The following is a 25249-nucleotide window of genomic DNA, read 5'->3' on the forward strand; positions in this document are numbered from 1 at the left end:
TAATCTTACTGTTACCTTTCTCAGAACAAGGGGGATTATAAGTGCTGCTGCTAATGTTTCAAGTTTTTCACAGAAGTACTTTACCAGATAATTATATGTAGGCTTAATATTGTGTAGGCTAAGCCCATATTGTATAGATTTAAAATTTATTTTATGTTGCTTAATGTTTCACATGCAACAGGTGAACCAGTGCACAATTATTTTTTTTTATGTATTTCAATTTTCTGTGCAGAATTTATTTTGGTTAAATGCCATTATCTGTACCGTATCCTAACTGGTACAATAAAACATTAATTGGGGAATATAACGTGCATTTTTTTATTCAGTATATAAGCCATATTTTGCTTTACATTAAAGACACCGTGAGAAATGTATGTTCTCAGGAAAAAAGCCGCTTATCAGTTAATCGTTAATCGATCGATAAGGTCAATCAACTAACGATTAATGAATTAATTGATAATTTGCATCCCTAGTCAAAACAGATGCACTAGTCACGTAATGTGTTATGGACAGTGAATGAAAGGTTAATACCTTAATCTGATACACATCTATGTTGCTGTTAACAGAGTTGCTGTCTTGCACAGCGTTCTAATGTGACAACACACAAGACACGTTTTCCATTTTGAGTGAAGCACCCGCACTTTGGGCTCACCAGTTTTATTGAATGATTTCACCTGAAAACAATCTCATTAGGGTCACGTGGCGCAAACCTCCACTGGTAGCGCATCAAAATCAAAAAAGAGGCGTCACCAATCAAACCAAAATGAAAATGGGAACATAAATCCAACAGTTGCAAAGTAAAAATGAAGCATGTGACTAATGCTTGGCTCTTTGTCAATAGGCCTGTCACGATGACAAATTTTGTTGGACGATATATTGTCTCAGAAATTATTGCAATAAATGATATTGTTGACGTCTTTTCAAGACAATTTTATGCCACTAGTAAAATAATAATGATCATGCAAATACACCCTTTCAAAGAACAGTAAACTTTAATTAAGTCAACGTATTCAATTCAACAGTGGAACATAAAAAAATATATATAAATATAAATAAATAACTAAAGAAATAAATCAAACAAAACCACTCACAACAAAAACAATAAATAAAATACAATCTATGGTTCATGAAAATTGTACTTAACCAAATATTAACTTGGCACAGGGTAATAAAAATACCCTGTTGAAAAGAAAATTCTTTTCTTCACAAGCAACATTCTGCCAATCCAATTTCTCAAAGATTAGTACCCAGATAAGCAAAAAGTGCAAAGTAACAACGTATTGCCAGCTGTCATTTGGATAAAAGTAACAATTAGAATGAAGTAACATGTAGGCAAGGGTGTAGGTTTGGTATTAACATTGGTTATTAACATAAACCCAATGCCAACCCACAGTGGCACCAACTTCAGGTCAACATTAGAGGGTCACAATATTTTGCTCCATTGTGTTCCACCAAAAGAGTATCCATCATCTCTCCAAAGTCCAGACTTTTAAAATTTGAAGTTCAGAACTGTAGTAATTCATGAATAATAATGATAATAATAATAATATGCAATTTATTTGATTAATTGCAAATCTTGCATGTGATGATTAACTCATTCTACCAGTTTGCAAATGTGTTTTACAAGCAAATAACGCATTGAGTGTCGGGAGGGAGTATGTTCCTTTCCCTCATAAATGGAAGTAAAACACATATGGAGCCTTAAACACTGCGTTCCATTAGGCTGGCAGGGGGAGTAATTTTGTGGGATCTTTAACTAGTTTTAGAATGCTAGTTTAAGCTGATATGTGATTGATCTAACGGTAAAACAGGACAAGGGCTCTAGAACTTTGACACATTGAAAGATTACAATTTCACTTGGCAACAGAATGTATCTGAATTCTGATTGGTTGTTGTTATATTATTGCCCTTTTGTTGTCTTCTTGAGCCCAGAGTGGAGAGGGGAGGGAGAGGAGGGAGTGACAGGGTTCTACAGAGAAAAGTTTTTAGCCTACTGCTTTCAAATGAACCCCTTCGAAAACCAATCAATTCAGCATATGTATGTACTCGGTATGTGACGTTTTCAAAAGAGAGGCGGAAATAACCAAAAATTTCTGATCAAGAAGGCAGAGGCTGTTATGCTTATTACGTGAAAATGTTTTATTTGATTAAAAGGTGTCTGGGCCATGAACAATGTCCACATCACCATCGGGTTGTTGTTTACATGCGTCATGTTACACGAACTTGGTCAGGGCTCTGCAGGTCTTAACCGAAGCACTTCAAACTAAGGGTTAGCGGGCTGCTAAAGTTTGCAGGCACTTCACAAGCAAGACTAGGTGCAATATTAGCCAACATTAGCACAATTTGATATGACTTAATAATGCCTTTGTGACCTTAATGAACACCAGTTGTCAGTATCAAGTCGGATTGTTATTTACATGCCACACAAACTTAGAAAACAGTCATATTCATATGTTGTCGTTTTTACACACTGAATACGAACTGTTGTTCACGGATTCATTTTACAAGCTAATCTAACATTACATTACATTCCTCAAGGACAGTTTGCTAGCTAGCAGCCGGTCACTGCACTGCAACCGCACTTGCTAACTGACACGGTAGCTGAACGTGCAAGCTGTTTTCGCGACCACGCACCCAGAGTGAATATTCATGAGCAAATTTTGCATGGTGTTTCATGCAGTGGAAACCTACAGTAACCATTTGTGTACCGCGCATGGAGCGTGATTTTTTTTTCTTCAATCAGAAATATTGGTAGGGACATATGAGCCGTCATTTGATATTGGTAGGGACACGTCCATACCCAATTCTACGCCTATGGTCTGTATAACGGAGCAACATGGTGGTGTCTTTTCCCCATTCAGTGGATACCCTGGCTGGATAACTGTTACATGCTGGGAGGCCCCGCCTCTGACGGAGAGCCGCACGAGACAACAGAAAACAGAGCGGTGTTTTATTCAGTCAATGGGTCAAACTAACACTCTGGCGACTTCCCTATGCAGATGTACAGCGCGTAAATGCCAAAATCGCGGTAAAAAAAAATTAGAGTTCATTTACCGTACGATAAGTCGGTATATCGAATATCACGACAGGCCTATTTGTCAATATCAAGAATGTGAAGAATGGATAAGGCAAAAGTATTTGGAAGAACAGTGTCATACAGCAAAGTTACCTCAGTGCTAATAATACAACCCTAAATTTACTGATAATGCTAACTTAGCTAATAGAGTAGGTAGCTATCAAACACACAGCTAGTCAGTGTATTAGTAACAAAGTTGCAATAATAATAATAATAATAATAATAAATTCCACATTATTCATACCAAATGAGAAAATACTGAACAACTTAATTACTCAGGTCTCGTCTAAGTAAAAACAAAATTATTATTTTTTTAAAATATATATAATTTTTCCCCCCTTGAAATATACTGGCTTACTGATAAAACTAACTGATGTTAACTTGGCTAACACTTGGTAGCTATCAAACACACATAGCTAGTTAGAGAGTGTACTAGCAACAAAGTAGCAAAAAAAGGCACATTATTCATACTAAATGAGAAATACTGAATATCTTTAAATTACTTACGTCTCATGTTAGTAAAAAGATAAATTTTTCTTTAGTTTCCTGACTTGTAGATAATGTTAACTGATTATGCGAAGTTAGAATGCTAACTCCAGCCTTCTCCTGACAAAAATAAAAACAAGCTCATGTATATATAGTTTGTACCAAATGTACAAATATTTAAAGGGTGCATTACCCATTTCTCATCAAATGTTAACTTACTTAGACACAGACCTCAATGAACTGCTTGGTGAACATAGGAAAGCTGTAAACTGTAAAAGTTAAACACTGCAATGACTTATGGATCTTTCAATTCCTTCTCATTTTCAAGACTTGGGTAAAATCAAGAACACTGTTCCTGAGAGCTGCATTCTTTCATAATGGAATTGAACTGAAAGCAATATTGAGTGAAAACAAAAACAAATGCAAAGAGAGAAAAACATTTGTTTATATTCTGCATTCATGAAATCCTGAGTTCAGGGTCAAAGGCCGAGCTCTCCACAGCACTGAAAGGAAGTTTATTACCTCTTTCCTGAATAAATAATAACCACTCTTATTTTGAGCAGCTGCAGCCACTAACAATACTCTTCAATGAGAATAGTTATAAACAGGCTGCGTTTAATTACACCTCAAATCCACCAAACTGTCATCTGCACATGGCTTCAGCTGGCCCTCCATCTGACATTTGTGTGTGTGTTCTGATTTGTGAGTCCTCATGGCAGTTACGTTTATGACTCTGTGCTTTTGTGTGTGCGCGCGTGTGTGTGTGTGTGTGTGTGTGTGTGTGTGTGTGTGTGAGAGAGAAAGTGAATGAGTGAGTGAGTGAGAGAGAGAGAGAGAGAGAACGGATGTATGGTAGTACTGCTCTACTATGGTAGTGCCAGGTGCTGATTAGAGATCTGAACCAGAGCCAGGACTGGCCGATTATTGGGAATGAACACACACACACACACACACACACACACACACACAGTCAGGCATTCAAATACATTGAAGAGGAGACCCATGCATGTAATCTGATGGGTTAGTAATCCGCAGAAATATCTCCAGAGCAGCATTTATTTGAGTCGATCTGAATTGCTCTGCATAAAGTACATCCTAGGATTCAATGATATATCACAATGTTCAACAGATACAATATCATTTTCTGGCACACTTAAAAATATTGTCAGTACCCATACATGCCATTTAGGATAAAGGTGCCCAGAAAGACAACATTACTGTGCTCCCCAGATATAATCGGCCCCATACAAAAGGCACCATAACAACTGCTATATTACACTTTGGACTTTCATGAAGTGCAGGTCATATTAATATCATACACAGTGATTAAAAAAGCCCATGCCAATTTTGTGTGGAGTCCCACTGATAGCTGTTTCCAAAAACACTCGTCAGGAACTGCCAAAGAGTCACAGATTAGAATTGTCTGACATTTTCAGAAACTACAATGGTACATTATATGACAGAGTTGTTGAATTCTCTAACCTGAAGGGGTGGAATCATTTTCTATAACAGCAGCTCTGACAGTAGGTTTATATAAATGCACTTAGTTTCTAACTTCAGGCATGAATTCACAGGAACATAATAATAATAATAATAATAATAATAATAATAATACACATGGCATCATTTAACAAAAACATGGCATCATTTAACAAAAAGAAAAACAATCATTGATATGGTGAAGCATTCACCTGTATTCATTTAACACTTATGGAAGTCATGTGTCAACACTGTCCGGAGGTTTTCCTCCATAGGAAAGTCATCAGGACTGTGCTTTTCGGTGTGAGGATGCAGGCACTTATAGATGTATGTGCAGAGGAAGACAGATTGCTGAAGGTAAACAAAGCCAAATTGAAGGACGAGAATCAGAGTTGGAAAACTAGTGAGGGTCGGGCGATCGGCGAACAACGTAATGAGGGCAAGACAAAGAGCGAAAAATGAGAAGAAAGTAGCAAGGGTCAGAAATGTAGTAGGCAGTCAGAAAAGATACAAGGCTTGGTATGAACTGAGAGCAGAACGATACTTCACAAAGGTGCGTTTGTGAAGGGGGCTTATATGGAGGGACAGGTGACTGAGGAAATGGAAGCCAGCTGTGATTCAGTAGGCGGGAGACAGAAGGCACTGTGTGTTCTGGGAATTGTAGTTCGGAGGGTCCATGTTTGTAGTTTGCGGATTCTCAGTGGGTTTACTGACAGAGGGCCCCCCCCGAGGAGCTACCTCCAGGAGCTACAATCTTTCTGGGACAACCCCTACCTCTGGGTGCTGGTTTACTAGGATGCTGGGCATGGAACTCTTGCTTCAGAAGGGGGTCCAGGATGTCTTTGGACTTGACCCAGCTCTGTTCTTCTGGACCATATCCTTCCCAGCCTACCAGGTACTCAACTTGGCCTTCTCTTCGTCTTGAATCAAGGATCTTGTTAACCTGATAGATGGGTTCACCCTCAAGGTTGAGTGAAGGGTGTTCTTGGGTCGGTGGGTTGCTGGCAAGGGGTCCCAGGATGGCAGGTTTAAGGTGTGAGACGTGGAATGTGGGTGATACTCGGCTGTGAGGAGGGAGTTTGAGACTATATGATACTTCGTTAATGGGACGCAAGACTTTAAATGGCCCGATGTATTGAGGCTGGAGCTTTCGACAGGTGTTGGCCTCCCTTAGATTCTTAGTGGCCACCCAAACTCTGTCGCCAGGGAGGAAGTCAGGAGTCTCTCCTCTATGCTTATCTGCATATACCTTGTATTTAGCACAGACTGATTCTAGTCGTTGGTGAACTTCCTCCCAGATGGTCTGACTGCACTTGAACCAGTCATCGACGACTTGTACCTGGCTGGGCACATCGTCCCAGGGGAACAAGGGCAGTTGGTAGTTGAGTATGCACTGAAACGGTGTCAATTGGGTGGCATAGTGTTTCAGTGAGTTTTGTGCATACTCGGCCCAGGGCAGGAAGCGTGCCCAGTCCCCCTGATTGCGCATGCAATAAATCCTAAGAAAGCAGCCAATTTTCTGGTTCACTCTCTCTACTTGACCATTGGAATGAGGGTGGTAGCTGTACGTGAGGCTCACGGATACACCCAACCTCTCCATGAAACTTGTCCAAAACCTTGAAATGAATTGGGGTCCCCAGTTGCTAACTATGTCTTCAGGGATGCCATAGTACCGTAAGACCCGCTGGAACAAGAGCTCCACAGTTTGAGAGGCTGTGGGGATACCTGGCAATGGAACGAGTTTCAAGGCTTTTGAAAATCCGTCTATGGTGACCATTATCATGGTGTTGTCTTGAGAGGGAGGGAGATCTGTGATAAAGTCGATTGCCAGGTGTGACCACGGCCTTTGGGGAATAGGTAGTGGGCATAGTTTGCCAGCAAGGGGGGGTGGCTCTTGGAACCTTTGCTTGGACACATTCAGAGCAGGAAGCGATAAACTGGTTGATCTCCGACAGCATGTTCTCCCACCAGTACCCGTTTCTTAACATCTGGTGCGTACACTGGCTGGTCAGATGTCCCGTGGCAGGAGATGCATGCGCCCAGGTGATGAGTTTACTATGAAGATGCTTCAGCACATAGAGAAGGCCAGGTGCGAGGTGAACCGGCAGAGTTTGAGGCTGTGATTCATTTATTTCCTTATCCAGTTCCCAGGTGATGGATTGCACAAAACACTGTGGCGGGATGATGGGATGCGAGCCTGTTTCGTGGTGGGACAGCCCGAATGCCCTGGATAAATCATCTGCCTTGATACTTTTGGAACCTGGACGGAAAGAAATGGTGAAGTCAAAGTGTGCGAAGAACAGTGCCCACCTGGCCTGACGTGGATTTAATCTTTTGGCCTTTCTGAGGTATTCTAGGTTTTTATGATCGGTAAGGATTACGAAGGGGTGAGTGGCTCCCTCTAACCAATGCCACCATTCTTCAAGAGCTAGTTTTATAGCAAGCAGTTCTCTATTTCCTATGTCATAATTCCTCTCTGCTGAAGTTAGTTTCTTAGAAAAGAAGGCTACTGGGTGTAGCTTCTGTTTCTCCCCAAAACATTGGGACAAGGGCGGCACGGTGATGTAGTGGTTAGCATGGTCGCCTCACAGCAAGAAGGTTCTGGGTTCGAATCTAGCCTTTCTGTGTGGAGTTTGCATGTTCTCCTCGTGTCTGCGTGGGTTTCCTCCGGGTGCTCCGGTTTCCCCCACAGTCCAAAGACATGCAGTTAGGTTAACGTGGGGCAGCCTTGGGTTGAAGTGCCCTTGAGCAAGGTACCTAACCCCTGACTGCTCCCCGGGCGCTCTAGTGTGGCTACCCACTGTTCTGTGTGCGTGTGTTCACTGCTTCAGATGGGTTAAATGCAGAGGATGAATTTCACTGTGCTTGAAGTGTGCATATGACAAATAAAGGTTTCTTCTGAAGATGGCCCCTATTCCAGTGTCAGAAGCATCAACCTCCACAATGAATAGTCTTGCAGGGTCTGAATGCTGGAGTATTGGGGCTGAAGTGAAGGCTTGCTTTAGCTGGTTGAAGGCTTCCTCTGCCGCTGGGTTCCAACATAAGCCCTTGGGACCTTTCTTCAGCAGAGTGGTTAGAGGGACTGCCAGAGTGCTGATATTTCTGATGAACCAGTGGTAAAAATTTGCAAAGCTTAAGAAACGTTAAAGATCTTTGATAGATCTGGGTGCTGGCCAGGATGTCACAGCTGAGACCTTGGATGAGTCCATGCTTACTCTTTCAGAGCTGATGATATAGCCCAGGAAGGAGATCCTGCTTTGGTAGAACTCACACTTCAGCTTTCATGTAGAGGTTGTTATCCAGTAGTCGCCTGAGGACTACTCTGACATGTTTCTGGTGACAATGGACATCTAAGGAGTATATCAGGATGTCATCAATGTATGTAATGACATACTTGCCCAGCATGTCCTGTAGCACGTCATTGATGAAACATTGGAACATGCTGAAACATTGGAATAAGGCATGACCATGGCCGTAGCCAGCTATGAGGCCACCAAGGTCCAGACCTCGGTCATTTTTAAGAGCTGAAAATACATTTGTATGCTAAATATTCAACTGGATATAAAAAAAAGTAAAGAATAACATTAAAATGTCTCCGTAAAAAGTGCATTGTTAATTATGTTAAACGTTGATTCTGTCTTCGGTGTCTGTTTCGTGCGTGCAGCTCTGAGACCAAGAACACAAAACCGAATGAGTGCGCGACTCGGGGGAGTGAACGCAGTGCAGTAGACACGGTTTTTTCATGGTAACCATCAGCGCACTTTCATGAAGCTGTTAAATTTACATTTTCGAAGCAGCGCAGTTTTGTCCTCATTGCTTGGGCCAGATCAAACCATTAAACAAGCTTAAATTATTCTTACTCTTGCCACATACATGTTTTTTTTTCAAAACTGATGATGTTCAGTTCAAACACCATTAAAAGTAATTTCAGGAATAGATCTCGTGTGACGTGTAATTCACCCCTCTCATTTAAATATGTCGAAAATTTTTCGGCGCGCGCTTTGCACACATCACGGACCTCGGTGATTTTAAAATGGTGGCTATGGCCCTGGGCATGACCCAGTATTCGAAGTGTCCAGCAGTAGTGCTGAAAGTGGTTTTCCACTCATCGCCTCTCTTGATCCAGATCAGATTGTATGCACTGCGTAGGTCAAGTTTGGAGAAGATTCTCACGGACCAAAGTTGTTCCAAAGCTGCAGGAACTAGGAGAAGAGGATAAGGATACTTGACAGTGACCTGGTTCAACCCTCTGTAATCTATGCAGGGCCTCAGTCCGCCCTCTCATTTCTCCACGAGAAAGAAACCAGCCGATGCGGAAGATTTGGACAGGCAAATATATCCCTGCTTGAGGGCCTCCTGGATGTACTCCTCCATGGCAGTGTATTCCTTTTGAGACAGGGGATAAATGTGACCTCGGGGCAGAGACATACCTGTCAATGGGGCAGTCGTAAGGTCTATGTGGTGGTAGCCCGCAGGCCTTCCCCTTACTGAAGGCTTCATAGAGGTCCCAGTAGCAGTCAGGAATGTTAATGGAGTCAGGTTGAGGACTTTCTACAGGTGGTAGAGGATACCAGGACCTGAGGATGAAAAAGACAGCTCTGGAAACACGTGGGTGACCACTGGAGAATTTCCTTGTTTTGCCAAGAAATGAGAGGATCGTGAAGTTGTAGCCAGGGATATCCGAGAATAATATCATGGTTAATGGTTGTCATCATGTGTAGAGAGAGATGAGCTCCTTATGAAATGCTCCTACTTGGATCTGTACAGGTTGAGTGCGTGAGGTGACCAGCCCGTCACCTATGGGTCCTCCATCGATGGTCTGAATGCTGAGTGTGTTGTGCAGTGGGGTAAGATTAGATTAGGTTAGATTAGATAGAACTTTACTGATCCCTTTGGGAGGGTTCCCTCAGGGAAATTAAAATTCCAGCAGCATCATTACAGGAGAATAGAAAATAGAGAAAACTTCTAGATAAATTAAATTAAATATACAAATATAAAAAAGAATAAGATATGGAAAAAAAGTCCAGCAGGAGAGGTATTGCACATTATATCGCACATTGTCCAGTATTGCTTTTTGTCAGGCTAGGCTACTGCTGCTCCTTCCCATCCTCTGTCCTCCTGTTACCCCTCCTCTCCCTCAGAGAGGAGTTGTACAGTCTGATGGTGTGAGGGACAAAGGAGTTTTTAAGTCTGTTAGTCCTGCACTTGGGAAAGAGCATTCTGTCACTGAACAGGCTCCTCTGGTTGCTGATGACGGTGTGCAGAGGGTGAGTGGCATCATCCATGATGTTCAATGTCCATAGACCTCTTCTCTGCCACCGTCACCAGAGAGTCCAGCTTCATGCCGACCACAGAGCCGGCCCGCTCGATCAGTTTGTCCAGCCTGGATGTGTCCTTCTTGGATGTGCTGCCCCCCCCAGCTCACCACAGTGTAAAACAGGACACTGGTGACCACGGACTGATAGAACATCCACAGGAGTTTCCTGCAGATGTTAAAGACCCGCAGCCTCCTCAGGAAGTATAGCTTGCTCCGTCCTTTCCTGTACAAGTGGTGATAGGCAGGTTGAGCTTCTGTGTGATGGTTTTCTTGATAAAGTTCCCCTCTGCCCCTGAATCAATGAAAGCAGACAGGACATGAATCGAGGATGCCACCTTTAGTAACACTGGTAACTGGAAGGACTTCGAGGACAGCTTTCTCACCGGACTTGTAGATTGTATGGGTTTCTTGGCTGGGTTCTCACGGGCTGGTCGGATCGGACAGTTCTGGATGTTATGTTCAGAGCTCCCGCAGTAGAAACGCAACCTCTCCCTGCGTCGTCTGGCGCGCTTAGCACGGGTTAACCTAGTGCGGGAGACCTCCATGGGTGTGCTGTCCTCCGATGGCGGAGCAGTCCTGGCACAATCATGAATGGAGGGTCGGTGTTTTAATAATTGGTCGAGATGGATGGCTAAATCTATGAGGGAGTCGAGAGAGAGGTTTTCATCTCCACAGGCCAGTTCACTGATGATCTCAGGATGGAGACCTTGGTGAAAGACTGCTTTCAGGGCTGGGTCGTTCCATCCACTGGCGGCTGCTAGCATCCTGAAGTCCAGCAACACTATGAGAACTGAAGCATTCACCTATTCAGCAACACCTTGAGAACTGGCGAGTAGGCTCTCTCCAACCTCTATCCCCTCGGGTTCGTGCTCAAATACTCTCTTGAAGAAAGAGAGGAACCATTTGAAAGACTTAGTTTGCTCCCCACCTCTGTTCCAGGTGGCAGTAGCCCAGAAGAGTGCTTTGCCAGTGAGAAAAGACAGAAATTTAGCGATTATATGCTCATCTGACAGGTTTGGCATGGTGGCGAAATACATAGAACACTGCAATAAGAAACCTTTACATGCAATGACATCTCCAGCGAACTTCTCTGGAGTGGGGAGTTGCAACGCCGGACTAGGAGGAGACTTGGGGCACGCTAGGAGATCACAGTTGCGAGCTGTGTTATCTGGGTGTTGAGATCAGTGAGCATCTGCTGATGTTCTCCTAGCAAACGCCCCAGTGCATTCAAAGCAGTCTGTTTGGAATCCTCCACTACATCCATGAAGGCGAAGTATCCTGTGAGGATGCAGGCACTTACAGATGTATGTGCGGAGGAAGACAGATTGCTGAAGGTAAACAAAGCCAAATCGAAAGACGAGAATCGAAGTCGGAAAACTAGAGAGGGTCGGGCGATCGGCGAACAACGTAATGAGGGAAAGACAAAGAACGAGAAATGAGAAGAAAGTAGCAAGGGTCAGAAATGTAGTAGGCAGTCAGAAAAGATACAAGGCTTGGTATGAACTCAGATCAGAACGATACTTCGCAAAGGTGTATTTGTGAAGGGGGCTTATATGGAGGGACAGGTGATTGAGGAAATGGAAGCCAGCTGTGATTCAGTAGGTGGGAGACAGAAGGCGCTGTGTGTTCTGGGAATTGTAGTTCGGAGGGTCCATGTTTGTAGTTTGCTGATTCTCAGGGTTTACTGACATTCGGTTACTTGGTAACATGACAAACTGGTTTTTTTTTGTTTGTTTGTTTGTTTATGGGTTTTTTTTGTCTTGTTCACCAAGAGAGAAAAGAGAAGGCTGGTGAAGGAATGACTTTTCGGCTACTGTAACACAAATAATAATTGGAAAAAACTTCTCATGGATATTCCCTAACATAATTACACAAACTGTAACCATGAATAATTGTAACATGTCAATCATTAATATTAAAAAAAGTTGTAATTACTGACAAACTGCTGTGGTATAAGAATAAAACTCTTTGGGACCTGCTACTACAGAAAAAATAATTCCCAGCATGCATTTCCCAATAACAGCATATGTTTTATTCCTTAATTATTCACTGCATGTAGGAACAAACCTTATGGACTCTGAGCAATCACTTCTTGAAGGAATGACACTGTTAGCCAATTCTAACAGTTGTCTGACAGACACTCACATGAGCAGCATGACAAAAGGAAAATGATTACAAGTCAAAGCAGTTCCACATCCTGAACCAAATCCAGGATATGGAGCACTTGCATGTGACGTCACAGCCGATCCAGATTGAGACAGACGCCATCGTGTCGGTCAAACGCCATATTCCGCCTTTTACTTCTACTTCTGGTTCTACTTCTGCTTTTACTTCTACCTTTTCTTCTGGAAAACCCTACTATATACAATTCTACTACAACGGCTGCGGCTACAAGCTCTCCCTACCTGTGCACGTTTTTTATGTTTTTTGTGTGTATTTTTGCGTGTTGTTCGTCTGTACCGGACTTCAATATCCACTACAACCGTATGGACTTACTGGACATTGGTTTCCAGCAGAAAATGACGGTTTGTAGCGATTTCCATCGCATGCACAACATTCCGGACGAGAAAAAAAAAAAAACATTCCGGACGAGATAGCGAGACCAGCGGGGTCTCCGTGGATTGTTATCGGAAGCAAAGCAAAGGAGGCGGCGCCGGGAGCAAAAACGAGGCTGCAGGCAGAGCCGGCCTGTTGACTAAGCTCAGAAAACAGCTACTCAAATCTCCACTGCCAAGCCTCTACCTCTCCAACGCCAGATCCATGTAAACAAGACGGACGATTTGGAATTACCTTATTCTATAATCGGCTGGTCAGTGCTATACTCAATACTTAAGTGACTTACCCATCCAATGAGGATTCTTGTTACAAGATGCCACATCTGAGTCGCTGACAAATCCTGAATTTCTGTAGAGATAACTGTCCAGAGATTTATAAGCATGCAGTGCTTCACCACTGAACAGCGAGGGAAAGTTAATGAGGTAATTATACACGTCCGGGTATTCCGCTGGCAGTTCAAAATCCGGTTGTGAAAACTCCATCCGGAAAGCCATAAGGGTCACAAATCTGTAGATCGTTTATTTTAGACATATATCTAGTTATCTGTTCATTAGAAAAATGAGCCGTGTAGTCCGTCGGTTGAAATTGATCCATTCTGTACACGAGTGCAGCAGTATTCAGCGGTGTTTTTGACTGACAAGATGGCGGTTGTGTACTTTCCGGTCACGTGACTGCAAGATCTCTATACAATGCATCCGGCAAGGATTCAGGGAACATACTTATTAATCACAGTGATATATCATTTGTTTGCATATATTTTGACATGTTATAGCTTCTGGACCTCTGATTTTGCATTTCAAAGTGGACAAAGCAATTTTCTTATTTACTCCATCAATTTAATCTAATCCACTTTAAAATTAAATGCATGCTAATCTGTGACCTTTTCAAATCAGGAGTTCAACCTCTGGAACAGGAAGCAGCTTCAAAGTCATCTTAACATCTGCTCCATTTTCCCTGGTATTCCAGGACATCATTTAAAGGAGCCTTTGGCACACATTGTAAGTCATAAATACCTATTATGGCAGTAATAAAGACATCCATGGGCTTCTACAGTGGCAGTTATTGGCAGTTAATGCTAATAAACCAGTAATCAGCTCATATGCTATTGCTTGGTACAACTTGATGACTATGTTATGATTCAACACCCATAGGATATCTGCATTAAAAAAAAAAGGCAAGCAGATGATGATTAAATTGAACAGGCATCTGTGCGATTGCACAGATTTCAGGTAGGACTGTGAAACCACAAAACACCAAACACTGATCTAGTGGTTTGGTAAATTAGATATTGATCTATTGTTGATGAATCTTTCTTAACATGGCAAATAGATTCTAGTTAGTTGTCTGTCATTAAAAGCCATTTGTAGGGTCTTTTTACTGTAATGTTGGAACAATGTGTTTCAAAAAGATCTCTGCAATTAAGTCAGAAGTGAATAAATGCTTGCAGCTGACAACGTTTAAACATGATTCTTGTAAAGAAAGCTATTACAGAAAATCAGCATAGTCTCCTGGAGAGTGTACTGTGCAGGTGAAATAGCCATGGCGGGGTCAAATCAATATAATACCGCTGATCTCCAATGTCCATTTTGGAAATAGCTATAAGTTACTCATAGACACACAGAAATACAGGAAAAAGCAGTCATACATACACATTCACTGCTTTCATTCTCACATTTACAGAAAATACTCTCACATTTACCATTTAATATTCAAATTCACCTCATTAGCTCATAAATTTGCATGCACTACTCTAACAGTCACCACTTTATTCCTTATATTTACATAAAATATTCTTACATTTATATAAAATCTCACATTAACCTCACATTTAGCACTTTACCTCATACATTTACATACAACACTCATATTCCCCACTTCTACTGCACATATTTGCATAAAACACTCATATTTGCCACTTTACTCATACTTTCACGTACAACTGTCTCGCATTCGCCACTTTACCTCAGACATTTACATGAAACATTCACCACTTTTCCTCAGACATTTACATAAAACAGTCTCACATTCGCCATTTTCACCTCATACATTTACATAAAAAACAGTCTCATAGTCACCACTTTTACCTCAAACATTTACACAAAACACTCACATTTCACCAGCGAAATAAAGCGATGGTCCAAAAAAAAAAAAAGTTAACACACATTGTGTCATCTTACCTGCGCATACTCTCTCTCTAGTGTGGCCTTCTTCTGACTGTATGTCCTGTTAGAGAAAACAAAATAATGCCTATTAAATTAAGAATAATACAGGCAATATCCCTGTGGATCAACATGATGTTCCCTCCCACAGAATGTGACTCCACTTAATCCCTGCCTTCTAAACACCCAGAGCCATTTGTCTCTTTCACTCTGTCTCATGCTGTCAGGCGACAGCAATCTAAAGGCCAATTTATGCTGACAACCCAGTCCTCGCAGACGGTGTCGCAGATAGTGTCTGCGTAGCCCCCCCACCTTCGCAGACGCTCTGCGCGCACCTCCCAAAAATTGTGACCACCGCAGAAGCCTCGCAGACAGCGTCGCAGACAAGAGGGCTCTGATTGGTCCACTCTACATCCGCTGTACACGCACTTCCGCTTCCCTACTTTCCCGGTTTGTTTTGTTTTCACGACCGGCATTTTTAAAAACACGAGCGAAGATGGAGCAGCATGAACAGCAGTTGATTGAGGAAGTACGTACATCTATACAACTCCAGTTCTAGTCATTATAAAAAAAAAAAGTTCTAGTCATTATAAGTAACCGGAGGATAAACACTCCACTAACCACACCCACCAACTACTCCTAGCGACTTCGCGCCCCCTTGCGTTGTGCCGGTGAATAACATCATGCACGCCTATTACTCCCCGCTCAACAATAAATTACAACTGTCTGCGAAAAGCTATCTGCGAAAGCCTTGTCGCAAGAGCATGCAGAGGCCTTTACACTCCAGCCTGATGAGCAAAGCAGGAAACACTCAGATGAGCGTTTTATAAGTATTTGGTGCTCGGCTAGTTTGCTGATTAGCCAGAAGGCGGGAGGTAGTAATATGTAAGTAAATAAGTTAGTAAATAGATAAACAAAGTAAATGTAGTAATTAAGAGCAGATGAGAAAGTGTCTGGACTCCCCGTTTGTTTTGAAGAATTTTTGGACATCCAAAACATATGGAGATTTGCCAAAAAAAATAAAGAAAAAAGGGACAAACTGATAGGCTTGCAAATTTTATAGACATTTCACTTACACAAATCTCTTATTAGGGCAAAAAAACATGCATCTCGAGTTTGGGGGAGACAATCTTAAGAGGGGAATGTATTTCCCCTTCCAATCATCAGTCACCCCCTATACTTTTTAATTATAGTAGTAATAATAATAATTGCTTTATAAACTATCATTTAAATTAAGTAACAGGTTTCTGTCAAGAGCGACACAAGTCAAGTCAAGTTTATTTGTATAGCGCTTTTAACAATAAACATTGTCGCAAAACAGCTTTACAGAATTTGAATGACTTAAAATATGAGCTAATTTTATCCCTAATCTAGCCCCAATGAGCAAGGCTGTGGCGACAGTGGCAAGGAAAAACTCCCTCAGACGACATGAGGAAGAAACCTCGAGAGGAACCAGACTCAAAAGGGAACCCATCCTCATTTGGACAACAACAGACAACATGACTATAGCACTAACAGTACTAACATAAAGTCAGCTTTGTTGATGCTATAAACCCCCCACCGACCGAAACCCGAGAGCAAAACCGTTCACGACAACCGCAGTCCCAAAGTCAGCAAGTCAACTGCAGCCCCAAAGTCAGCAAGTCAACTGCAGTCCCCAGCCACAAAAGCACCACTGCAAGAGTCCAGAGCGTCCTCCAGGCGCGACCCCCAACTGTCCACATGGGGCCGCCCCCCCACAGGAGTGATGTGATGAGACTCCAACCAGACACAGGGCACCAGGATGGATCAGGCAGGTCCGAGGAGCAGAAGAGGTCAGCATCTCAGGACCGACATGCAACTCAGAAGGACAGATTTGGGGGGGAGAAAAAAAAAAACACCACCACAGGTTGTTAGGTATGCCCAGTATCATCTGAATAAGTAGGAACAGTATACATATTGCACTGAGTACAAGCAGGGACTCTGGAAACTAACTATGACAGCATAACTAAAAGGGGAGAGCCAGAAGGTAACACAGGCATGAAGGAGCCCCGGGACATAAAGCAGCCAGCTACTACACCGTCAACAAACTCGAGTGAGCAAGCGAGTGGGGGACTGACCGCATCCATACATCCCAGTTTACCAAAACACTATGTCTGAGGACCCTCCAGATCTACACTTTCACCTCATAAACACCATTAACAAAAGGCTTGACTAAACAGATATGTTTTCAGCCTAGACTTAAACACTGAGACAGTATGTGATTCCCAAACACTACTTGGAAGGCTGTTCCATAACTGTGGGGCTTTGTAAGAAAAGGCTCTGCCCCCTGATGTAGCCTTCACTATCTGAGGTACCAGCAGATAGATCAAAAGGGCTAAGTAGGTGTGGCGGGTCATAGAGGACCAGAAGTTCACTCAGGTACTGTGGTGCGAGACCATTCAGTGCTTTAAAGGTCAATAGTAGTACTTTATAATCAATACGAAATTTGATTGGGAGCCAATGCAATGTGGATAAGACAGGGGTGATGTGGTCATATTTTCTAGTTCTAGTAAGGATTCTTGCTGCTGCATTTTGAAATAACTGGAGCTTGTTTATGCACTTATTGGAACATCCAGACAGTAAGGCATTACAATAATCCAACCTGGAGGTAAAGAAAGCATGAACTAGTTTTTCCACGTCATGTAGTAACATTAAATTTCTCTTCTTAGCAATATTTCTGAGATGAAAGAAAGCTATCCGGGTGATGTTATCAGTGTGAGTTTTGAATGAAAGACTGGGGTCAATAATCACTCCGAGGTCTTTTACTGCTGCACGTGAAGAAACAAAAAGGCCATCCAGAGTTACTGTGTAATCAGAAAACTTACTTCTAGCTGCATGTGGTCTTAGTACTTCAGTCTTGTCAGAGTTAAGCAGAAGGACATTAATAAGCATCCAGTGTCTAATGTCCTTTACACATTCCTCAATTCTATTAAGCTGGTGTCTCTCATCAGGTTTTGCAGAAACATACAACTGTGTGTCATCAGCATAACAGTGGAAACTAATACAATGTTTACGAATAATATCACCCAGAGGTAACATATATAAAGAAAAAAAGCAGTGGACCCAAGACAGAACCTTGTGGAACACCAAACTTTACCTCAGTATGTCTAGAAATATCACCATTTACATCAACATATTGATGGCGATCAGTTAAATAAGACCTGAGCCAGGAGATGGCCGTTCCCTTAACTCCCACAACATTTTCTAGTCTATCCAGAAGAATGGAATGATCAAATGGTATCAAATGCTGCACTAAGGTCAAGCAACACAAGCAGCGAGACACAGCCCTGATCAGACGCCAACAGTAGGTCGTTTACTACTTTAACCAAAGCTGTCTCTGTGCTGTGATGAGGTCTAAATCCTGACTGATACATTTCATGGATGTTATGCCTATGTAAATATGAGCATAACTGCTGTGCACAGCTTTTTCAAGGATCTTGGAGATAAAGGGGAGGTTTGATATTGGCCGATAATTGGGACAGCTGACAGGAATCAAGGTCAGGTTTTTTAATCAGGGGTTTGATAACTGCTAGTATAAAGGATTTGGGTACATAGCCAATCGTAAGAGAAGAATTTATTATTTTTAGAAGCGGTTAAATTACTTCAGGTGTTATCTGTCTGAATAGACGTGTAGGTAAGGGATCTAGGACACAAGTTGAGGCTTTTGATGCCGAGATTAATGAAAGTAATTCAGTTTCTCTTAGGGGAGTAAACATTCTAATTGCTGATCTGATACAGTTATATGGTTAAATACAGGGTCACCTACATTGTCTGACCTTAAAGGAACAGTCCACCGTACTTCCATAATGAAATATGCTCTTATCTGAATTGAGACGGGCTGCTCCGTACCTCTCCGAGCTTTGCGCGACCTCCCAGTCAGTCAGACGCAGTCAGACGCGCTGTCACTCCTGTTAGCAATGTAGCTAGGCTCAGCATGGCCAATGGTATTTTTTGGGGCTGTAGTTAGATGCGACCAAACTCTTCTGCGTTTTTCCTGTTTACACAGGTTTATATGACCAGTGATATGAAACAAGTTCAGTTACACAAATTGAAACATAGCGATTTTCTATGCTATGGAAAGTCCACACTATAATGACAGGTGTACTAACACCTTCTGCGCGCTTCGGCAGCACATTGATATCTGAGCTCTGTATCAATGCGCTGCCGAAGCACGCAGAAGGTGTTAGTACGCCTGTCATTATAGTGCGGACTTTCCATAGCATAGAAAATATATGACTCGGTGGTCTTATGCCACCGAGTCATCACCCATTCGCCCCGCTGTAAGGCTCTAATGCCAGAGTTGGGGGATTACTAACTCCACCTAGGGCATCCAGACTTTCCCCTACAGAAACTACACTGTTCTCATGCTCACTGGCCTTCTCTAAAGCCTGGACACGTGCTTCTAGCACTATAATCTTCTCTGTCAGAGAGCTAACTGATCTGCACTTATCACAAATAAAGCTATCGCTAGCAACGGAGGAAGAACTACTAAACATCCTGCACTCAGCACACTGAACAGGCTGAAGGTGTGCCATGATGAAAGGATTCACGTACCATAATCGAAGATCTGTTGATATTAAAGCAGATCTGATGTGGATGGCTTGTGGTCTTTACACAAGAGGAGAAAAAAAGAAAGCTTCCGGTCTCGGCGTTCTTCCGAGAAAAGAGAGAGAAAAAATGGAAAAAGGAAAGCGAAAGTGGAAAGTACAAAAAGGAAAGCGACAGTACAATAAAAATGAAGAGGATACTGGAAAATTATTTGTAGAAAAAAAGATTAGTAATTAATGCCAACACTTGCGGAAAAAAAAGACTCGTCACAAACAACTCACAGAATGACACAGTGGTGTAGTGGTTAGCACTGTCACCTCACAGCAAGAAGGTCCTGGGTTTGAACCCAGTGGCCAACGAGGGCCTTTCTGTGTGGAGCTTGCATGTTCTCCCTGTGTCTGTGTGGGTTTCCTCCGAGTGCTCCGGTCCCCCCCCCAGTCCAAAGACATGCAGGTTAGGCTAATTGGTGGCTCTAAATTGACCGTAGGTGTGAATGTGAGTGTGAATGGTTGCTTGTCTCCATGTGTTAGCCCTACAATGACCTGGTGACTTGTCCAGGGTGTACCATATAGTCCCTCTTGCCCATATAGTCAGCTGGGATAGGCTCCAACTTGCCTGCAACCCTGTACAAGCGGCTACAGATTCTGTCAAATATTTTAACCATCCTGTGCAGGAGAAGAGTGGGATATTTCGTGCCGACACTGTGTTGTCTTGGTTTGTCTTCATGTTGAGAATAGTAAGTAGCATTTTAATAGCCTACAGAGATTTTTTTTAATAATGTGTGCATCAGGGATGGCATGATGGGGCAGTCAGTAGCTTGGCTTTGCAAAAGTACCTTGATTCCACATGATAACCACAAACCTGGCAACGCCATTGATGAAGCAGTAAGGCCATTATTAAAAAATGTTCTGTTTCTGGTCCACTGGCCGGGTGAGTGCTGTTTGTGCGGGTGAAATTTTTTTTTTAACGCCGGTTTTTCGACATTTTTTTCGGGTTCGTAAATCTAAAATCGAACTTGACATTTCCGCATTCCCAGGGCTTTCCACTAAGGCTCATACTAGCCAGCCATGATAAATAAGTAGCCGAGGGGGTAAACACAAAATAAACTCCTGTGCACGCAGTTCCCAGGGTTAAATGTATTTTCCACAGGCCATTTATTTATTCACTTTACTCAAATACAAAATAAAATGGCAGTAAATCTTCTTTCTTTTCTTGCGTATTGCATCATGAGGTGTTCCTGGCTTGTAAATTTCTTATTTTCGGTGCATGACACATTCACGCAGCTAAGTGCGCGCACACCGCATGTCGGGGCCGCAGATGAGTTACTCTCCCTTGATCAATGGTTCAGTTTGACATTATTGTCAGTCCGTTAGATAAACATTTAATTTTATTAAAATCGAAAATTAATATTTAGAGCCTGTGGGCTACAAAAATAGTCATTAAAGTAGCCGGCTGGACTTAATTGTGTGGCCGGCAGCCGGCGCTTGTGGAAAGCCCTGTCGAATCAGCTCTGCGCATGCGCCGTGCGGCACAAAAAAATGGCAGCCACCATGAAGGAAGGAGATCCGGAGTTTTCAAACATTTGCTGAAGTGTGAAATCGCAAAATGGTATTCTAGCAAACAACAAAATAGTAAAGATTCAGAAAAACAAATCATTCAGTGATCATTTTAATAGTGTAATTTCATCCGAACTAGGCCTAACGGTCTATTTAGAACTACAAAAAGTCCGTGTGTCGGACATTTTAAGTACCTTTGTAAAAGTTTTGCAAATGTTGCAGTCAGCATTTAAAATGTTAACTTAAAGTTTTTGTACAAGTTTCAGTTGATTTAACTGTCATATTTTATTAGATGTGTCTGCTTTTGTAATTAAAAAAAAAAGTACTGAAAGAAAAAGCAAATACAGCATTGCGATTTCTTATCCATCCATATATAATAAAAAAATAATTAAAAAAAAATAAATCCCTCCCTCCCGACTGAAATTTTTTTTGCCCACCCGGTGGACAGGAAATGGATTTTTTTTAAGGATGGCCTAATGTGGCCTATAGGTGTCCGTAACCACGACTGAATGTGGTCTGTGCACTGACCATTTGTGATCTGATCATACAAGGTGCATGTTAATACCAGATGCAAGTGGGCCATAGAGAAATCTAGAAGATAGGTAAGTGGTCAGCAAGCTACCGAGGAAAGCTGTCGGCTATCTATTTAATTTTATGTTAGCATTCCCCTGCTAAATTGCTGCCCTTCTGCAAGTAAAAAATTTCAGAGAAGTGTTTTACCATCTAAGCATTAAAAATCAGGATCATGTATTGAGCAAGTTTTTCAGTTAAGTAAAATCCCACTAGCATGTAGTAAAGCCTGGTACCTCCCTATCAGGGGGCAGTGTGTGTGTGCATGTGCTCAAAACAATATTGTACATTTGTGTGTAGAGTTGGTTAAATTGGCTCTTATACAAGACAGAAATTTCCATAGTGACTCCTGGTTGAAACCCCAGTGAACCCCTTTATCAACTGAATGAGCACTGGACTGAATCCAAAACATGGCTTTAGGTTTACATTGTTTGATGGGGCTGCAAGAGGATATGTATGTTCATGGCATATCGCGCGCGTGCACACACATTTAGCAATGGGTCTAATGTGTTTATCCCTTGTCCAAATCTCTGTCCCTCTTCTATTTCATGTCCTGAAAAGCCATGTTATCACCACTGCAGCACTCCTTATCTCAATCTAGGGAGCTCAACTCCAAAACTTCTCTCTCTCTCTCTCTCTCTCTCTCTCTCTGCTTCAGAGAATGGCTGAGAATTTTGGGATTACATAACCCTCTAAAACATAATTAACCCTTTTAGAACCATGCTTCTTTGTTTCTGTATGAAAGCTCAGATTTATCTCACTTAACAGCCTGACACACAGAGTGCTAGCAATTTTCAGATTCCTCCAACACCCAAAGTTCTACAACAGGAAAAGTGTGCATTTCTATCAATCTGTGGAAACATGTCTGTGAAGATTCTCAATCATCCAGGTCATAGTAAACTGTGGGTGGTAGAAATGGGCAACTGGACTTGCTTGAAAATTCTTGAAAACGTTTCACCTCTCGTCCAAAAGGCTTCCTCAGTTCTGTCTGACTAATAGGGAGTATCAGATATTTATCTTCTCCTGGATCAGAATCAGAATTCTGATGACCAGCTCATCTAAGGTGTTATTGAGGCATCATGTTGGTGTGGGTCACTGGAGGCTGGGTGTGAACGGCGAGTCATTAGGGTGATCAAAGGATTGCCCGTTAGGGTGATCAATGGCAATCTGACTCTCTCTGTCCTCGTATGAGTCACCGAAAACAGCTGGGTCCTGGCGTACACCCAGCCGTCTGGGAAGAGTGTCCAAGACCGCCTTGTAGATATTTGACAAATGATGTCTTAGACCCCCACCTCTGTTCAGTGATGGCCATTCCAGGTTGACAAAAATGGCTTCTTTAACTCCTCGCTCATACCAACGATCCTCTCTGGCTAAAATGCGTACGTTACAATCCTGAAATGAGTGTCCTTTGTTGTTAAGATGAATGTAGACAGCCGAGTCCTGGCCTGAGGAGCTGGCTCTCCTGCGTTGGGCCAAGCGCCTGTATAGCGGTTGTTTCGTCTCCCCAATATACGAATCCGTGCAATCATCACTGCACTGAATTGCATACACTACGTTGTCCTGTTTGTGTCTAGGTAATCTGTCCTTAGGGTGGACCAGTTTCTGCTTCAGGGTGTTACTGGGTCTGAAATGTACCGGAATGTTGTGGTTGTAGAAGATCCTCCTGAGTTTCTCAGATAGACCAGAAATGTAGGGAATGACAATGTTCTTGCGTTTGTTCCTGTTATCATCCTTGTCAGTTATGTTCCTTTTTATGCTCTTTAGGAAAGCCCAGTTGGGATAACCGCAATTCTGAAGTGCTTTCTTGATATGATTCTGCTCCTTCTCTTTTCCCTCTAATGTTGTAGGAATGTTCTGAGCCCTGTGTTGCAAGGTCCTAATGACCCCCAATTTATGTTCCAGTGGGTGGTGAGAGTCGAAAAGTAGGTACTGGTCTGTGTGTGTGGGTTTCCGGTAGACCTTGATACTAAGGCTTCTGTCTTGTCTAATGTGTACATCACAATCCAAGAAGGCTAGATTATTCCCACTGACATCCTCCTGAGTGAAGTTGATGTTGCTATCCACTGCATTGATGTGTTTCGAGAAAACTTCCACCTCCTGGATTTTGATTTTAACCCAGGTATCATCCACATATCTAAACCAATGGCTGGGAGCAACTCCTGCAAAAGAGGTCAAAACTATATGTTCCACTTCCTCCATGTATAAATTGGCCACAATAGGGGACATTGGTGATCCCATGGCGCATCCATGCTTCTGTCTGTAGAAACTTTCATTAAACTGGAAATAAGTGGTAGTCAGGCAGAAGTCAAGCAGGGTGCAAATCTGATCTGTGGTGAGTTTCGTTCTATCCAGTAAGGAGCTATCCTGAAGGAGTCGTTTTCTTACAGATCCGACTGCTTCCGTGGTGGGAATGCAGGTGAACAGAGAAGTGACATTGTAGGAAACCATGGTTTCATCTGAATCTAGTTTGAGGTCTGCAACTTTAGAAGCAAAATCTTGGGAATTTTTGACATGATATGGTGTATTCCCAAGAACACTGTCATTCCCTACATTTCTGGTCTATCCAAGAAACTCAGGAGGATCTTCTACAAACACAACATTCCGGTACATTTCAGACCCAGTAACACCCTGAAGCAGAAACTGGTCCACCCTAAGGACAGAATACCTAGACACAAACAGGACAACGTAGTGTATGCAATTCAGTGCAGTGATGATTGCACGGATTCGTATATTGGGGAGACGAAACAGCCGCTATACAGGCGCTTGGCCCAACACAGGAGAGCCAGCTCCTCAGGCCAGGACTCGGCTGTCTACATTCATCTTAACAACAAAGGACACTCATTTCAGGATTGTAACGTACGCATTTTAGCCAGAGAGGATCGTTGGTATGAGCGAGGAGTTAAAGAAGCCATTTTTGTCAACCTGGAATGGCCATCACTGAACAGAGGTGGGGGTCTAAGACATCATTTGTCAAATATCTACAAGGTGGTCTTGGACACTCTTCCCAGACGGCTGGGTGTACGCCAGGACCCAGCTGTTTTCGGTGACTCACAGGAGGACAGAGAGAGTCAGATTGCCATTGATCACCCTAACGGGCAATCCTTTGATCACCCTAATGACTCGCCGTTCACACCCAGCCTCCAGTGACCCACACCAACATGATGTCTCAATGACACCTGAGGCTACGTTTACATTACGTCAAATCAGCGGATCATCAGATTAACGTTCTTAAAACGATTCGCGTTTACACTAAAACCGTTAGCCGTGCACACAGCAACACCAATACACGGATACGCTCGGCTCCGCAGGCATCCTGCGCTCCAAATCACTCCACCCTGAACAGCGAGTGCCCTCTGGAGGGTGCGCACTCCGGCCCTGCGCAGCTCACACAGCGCGCGAGTGAAGTGCACAAGCCACGATTCGGGACTAAGCCGCTATGTGTGTGTGTGATCCCAGCGCACATCACTTACTACTTGCAAGT

At 42.7% G+C, this 25249-nt stretch overlaps 1 protein-coding gene across 2 annotated transcripts in view; it reads right to left on the reverse strand.

Annotated features, from left to right (window-relative positions):
• Positions 1-25249, reverse strand: part of LOC132887821 (F-BAR and double SH3 domains protein 2) — a 384178-nt gene that overhangs the window by 252613 nt on the left and 106316 nt on the right. For both annotated transcript variants that reach the window (XM_060923484.1, XM_060923483.1), the window contains exon 3: positions 15092-15137. In XM_060923484.1, coding sequence (XP_060779467.1) covers positions 15092-15137 — 46 coding nt within the window. The remainder of the gene's footprint in view (positions 1-15091; positions 15138-25249) is intronic.

This window comes from Neoarius graeffei, chromosome 6, assembly GCF_027579695.1.
Source record: "Neoarius graeffei isolate fNeoGra1 chromosome 6, fNeoGra1.pri, whole genome shotgun sequence".
NCBI lineage: Eukaryota > Metazoa > Chordata > Actinopteri > Siluriformes > Ariidae > Neoarius > Neoarius graeffei.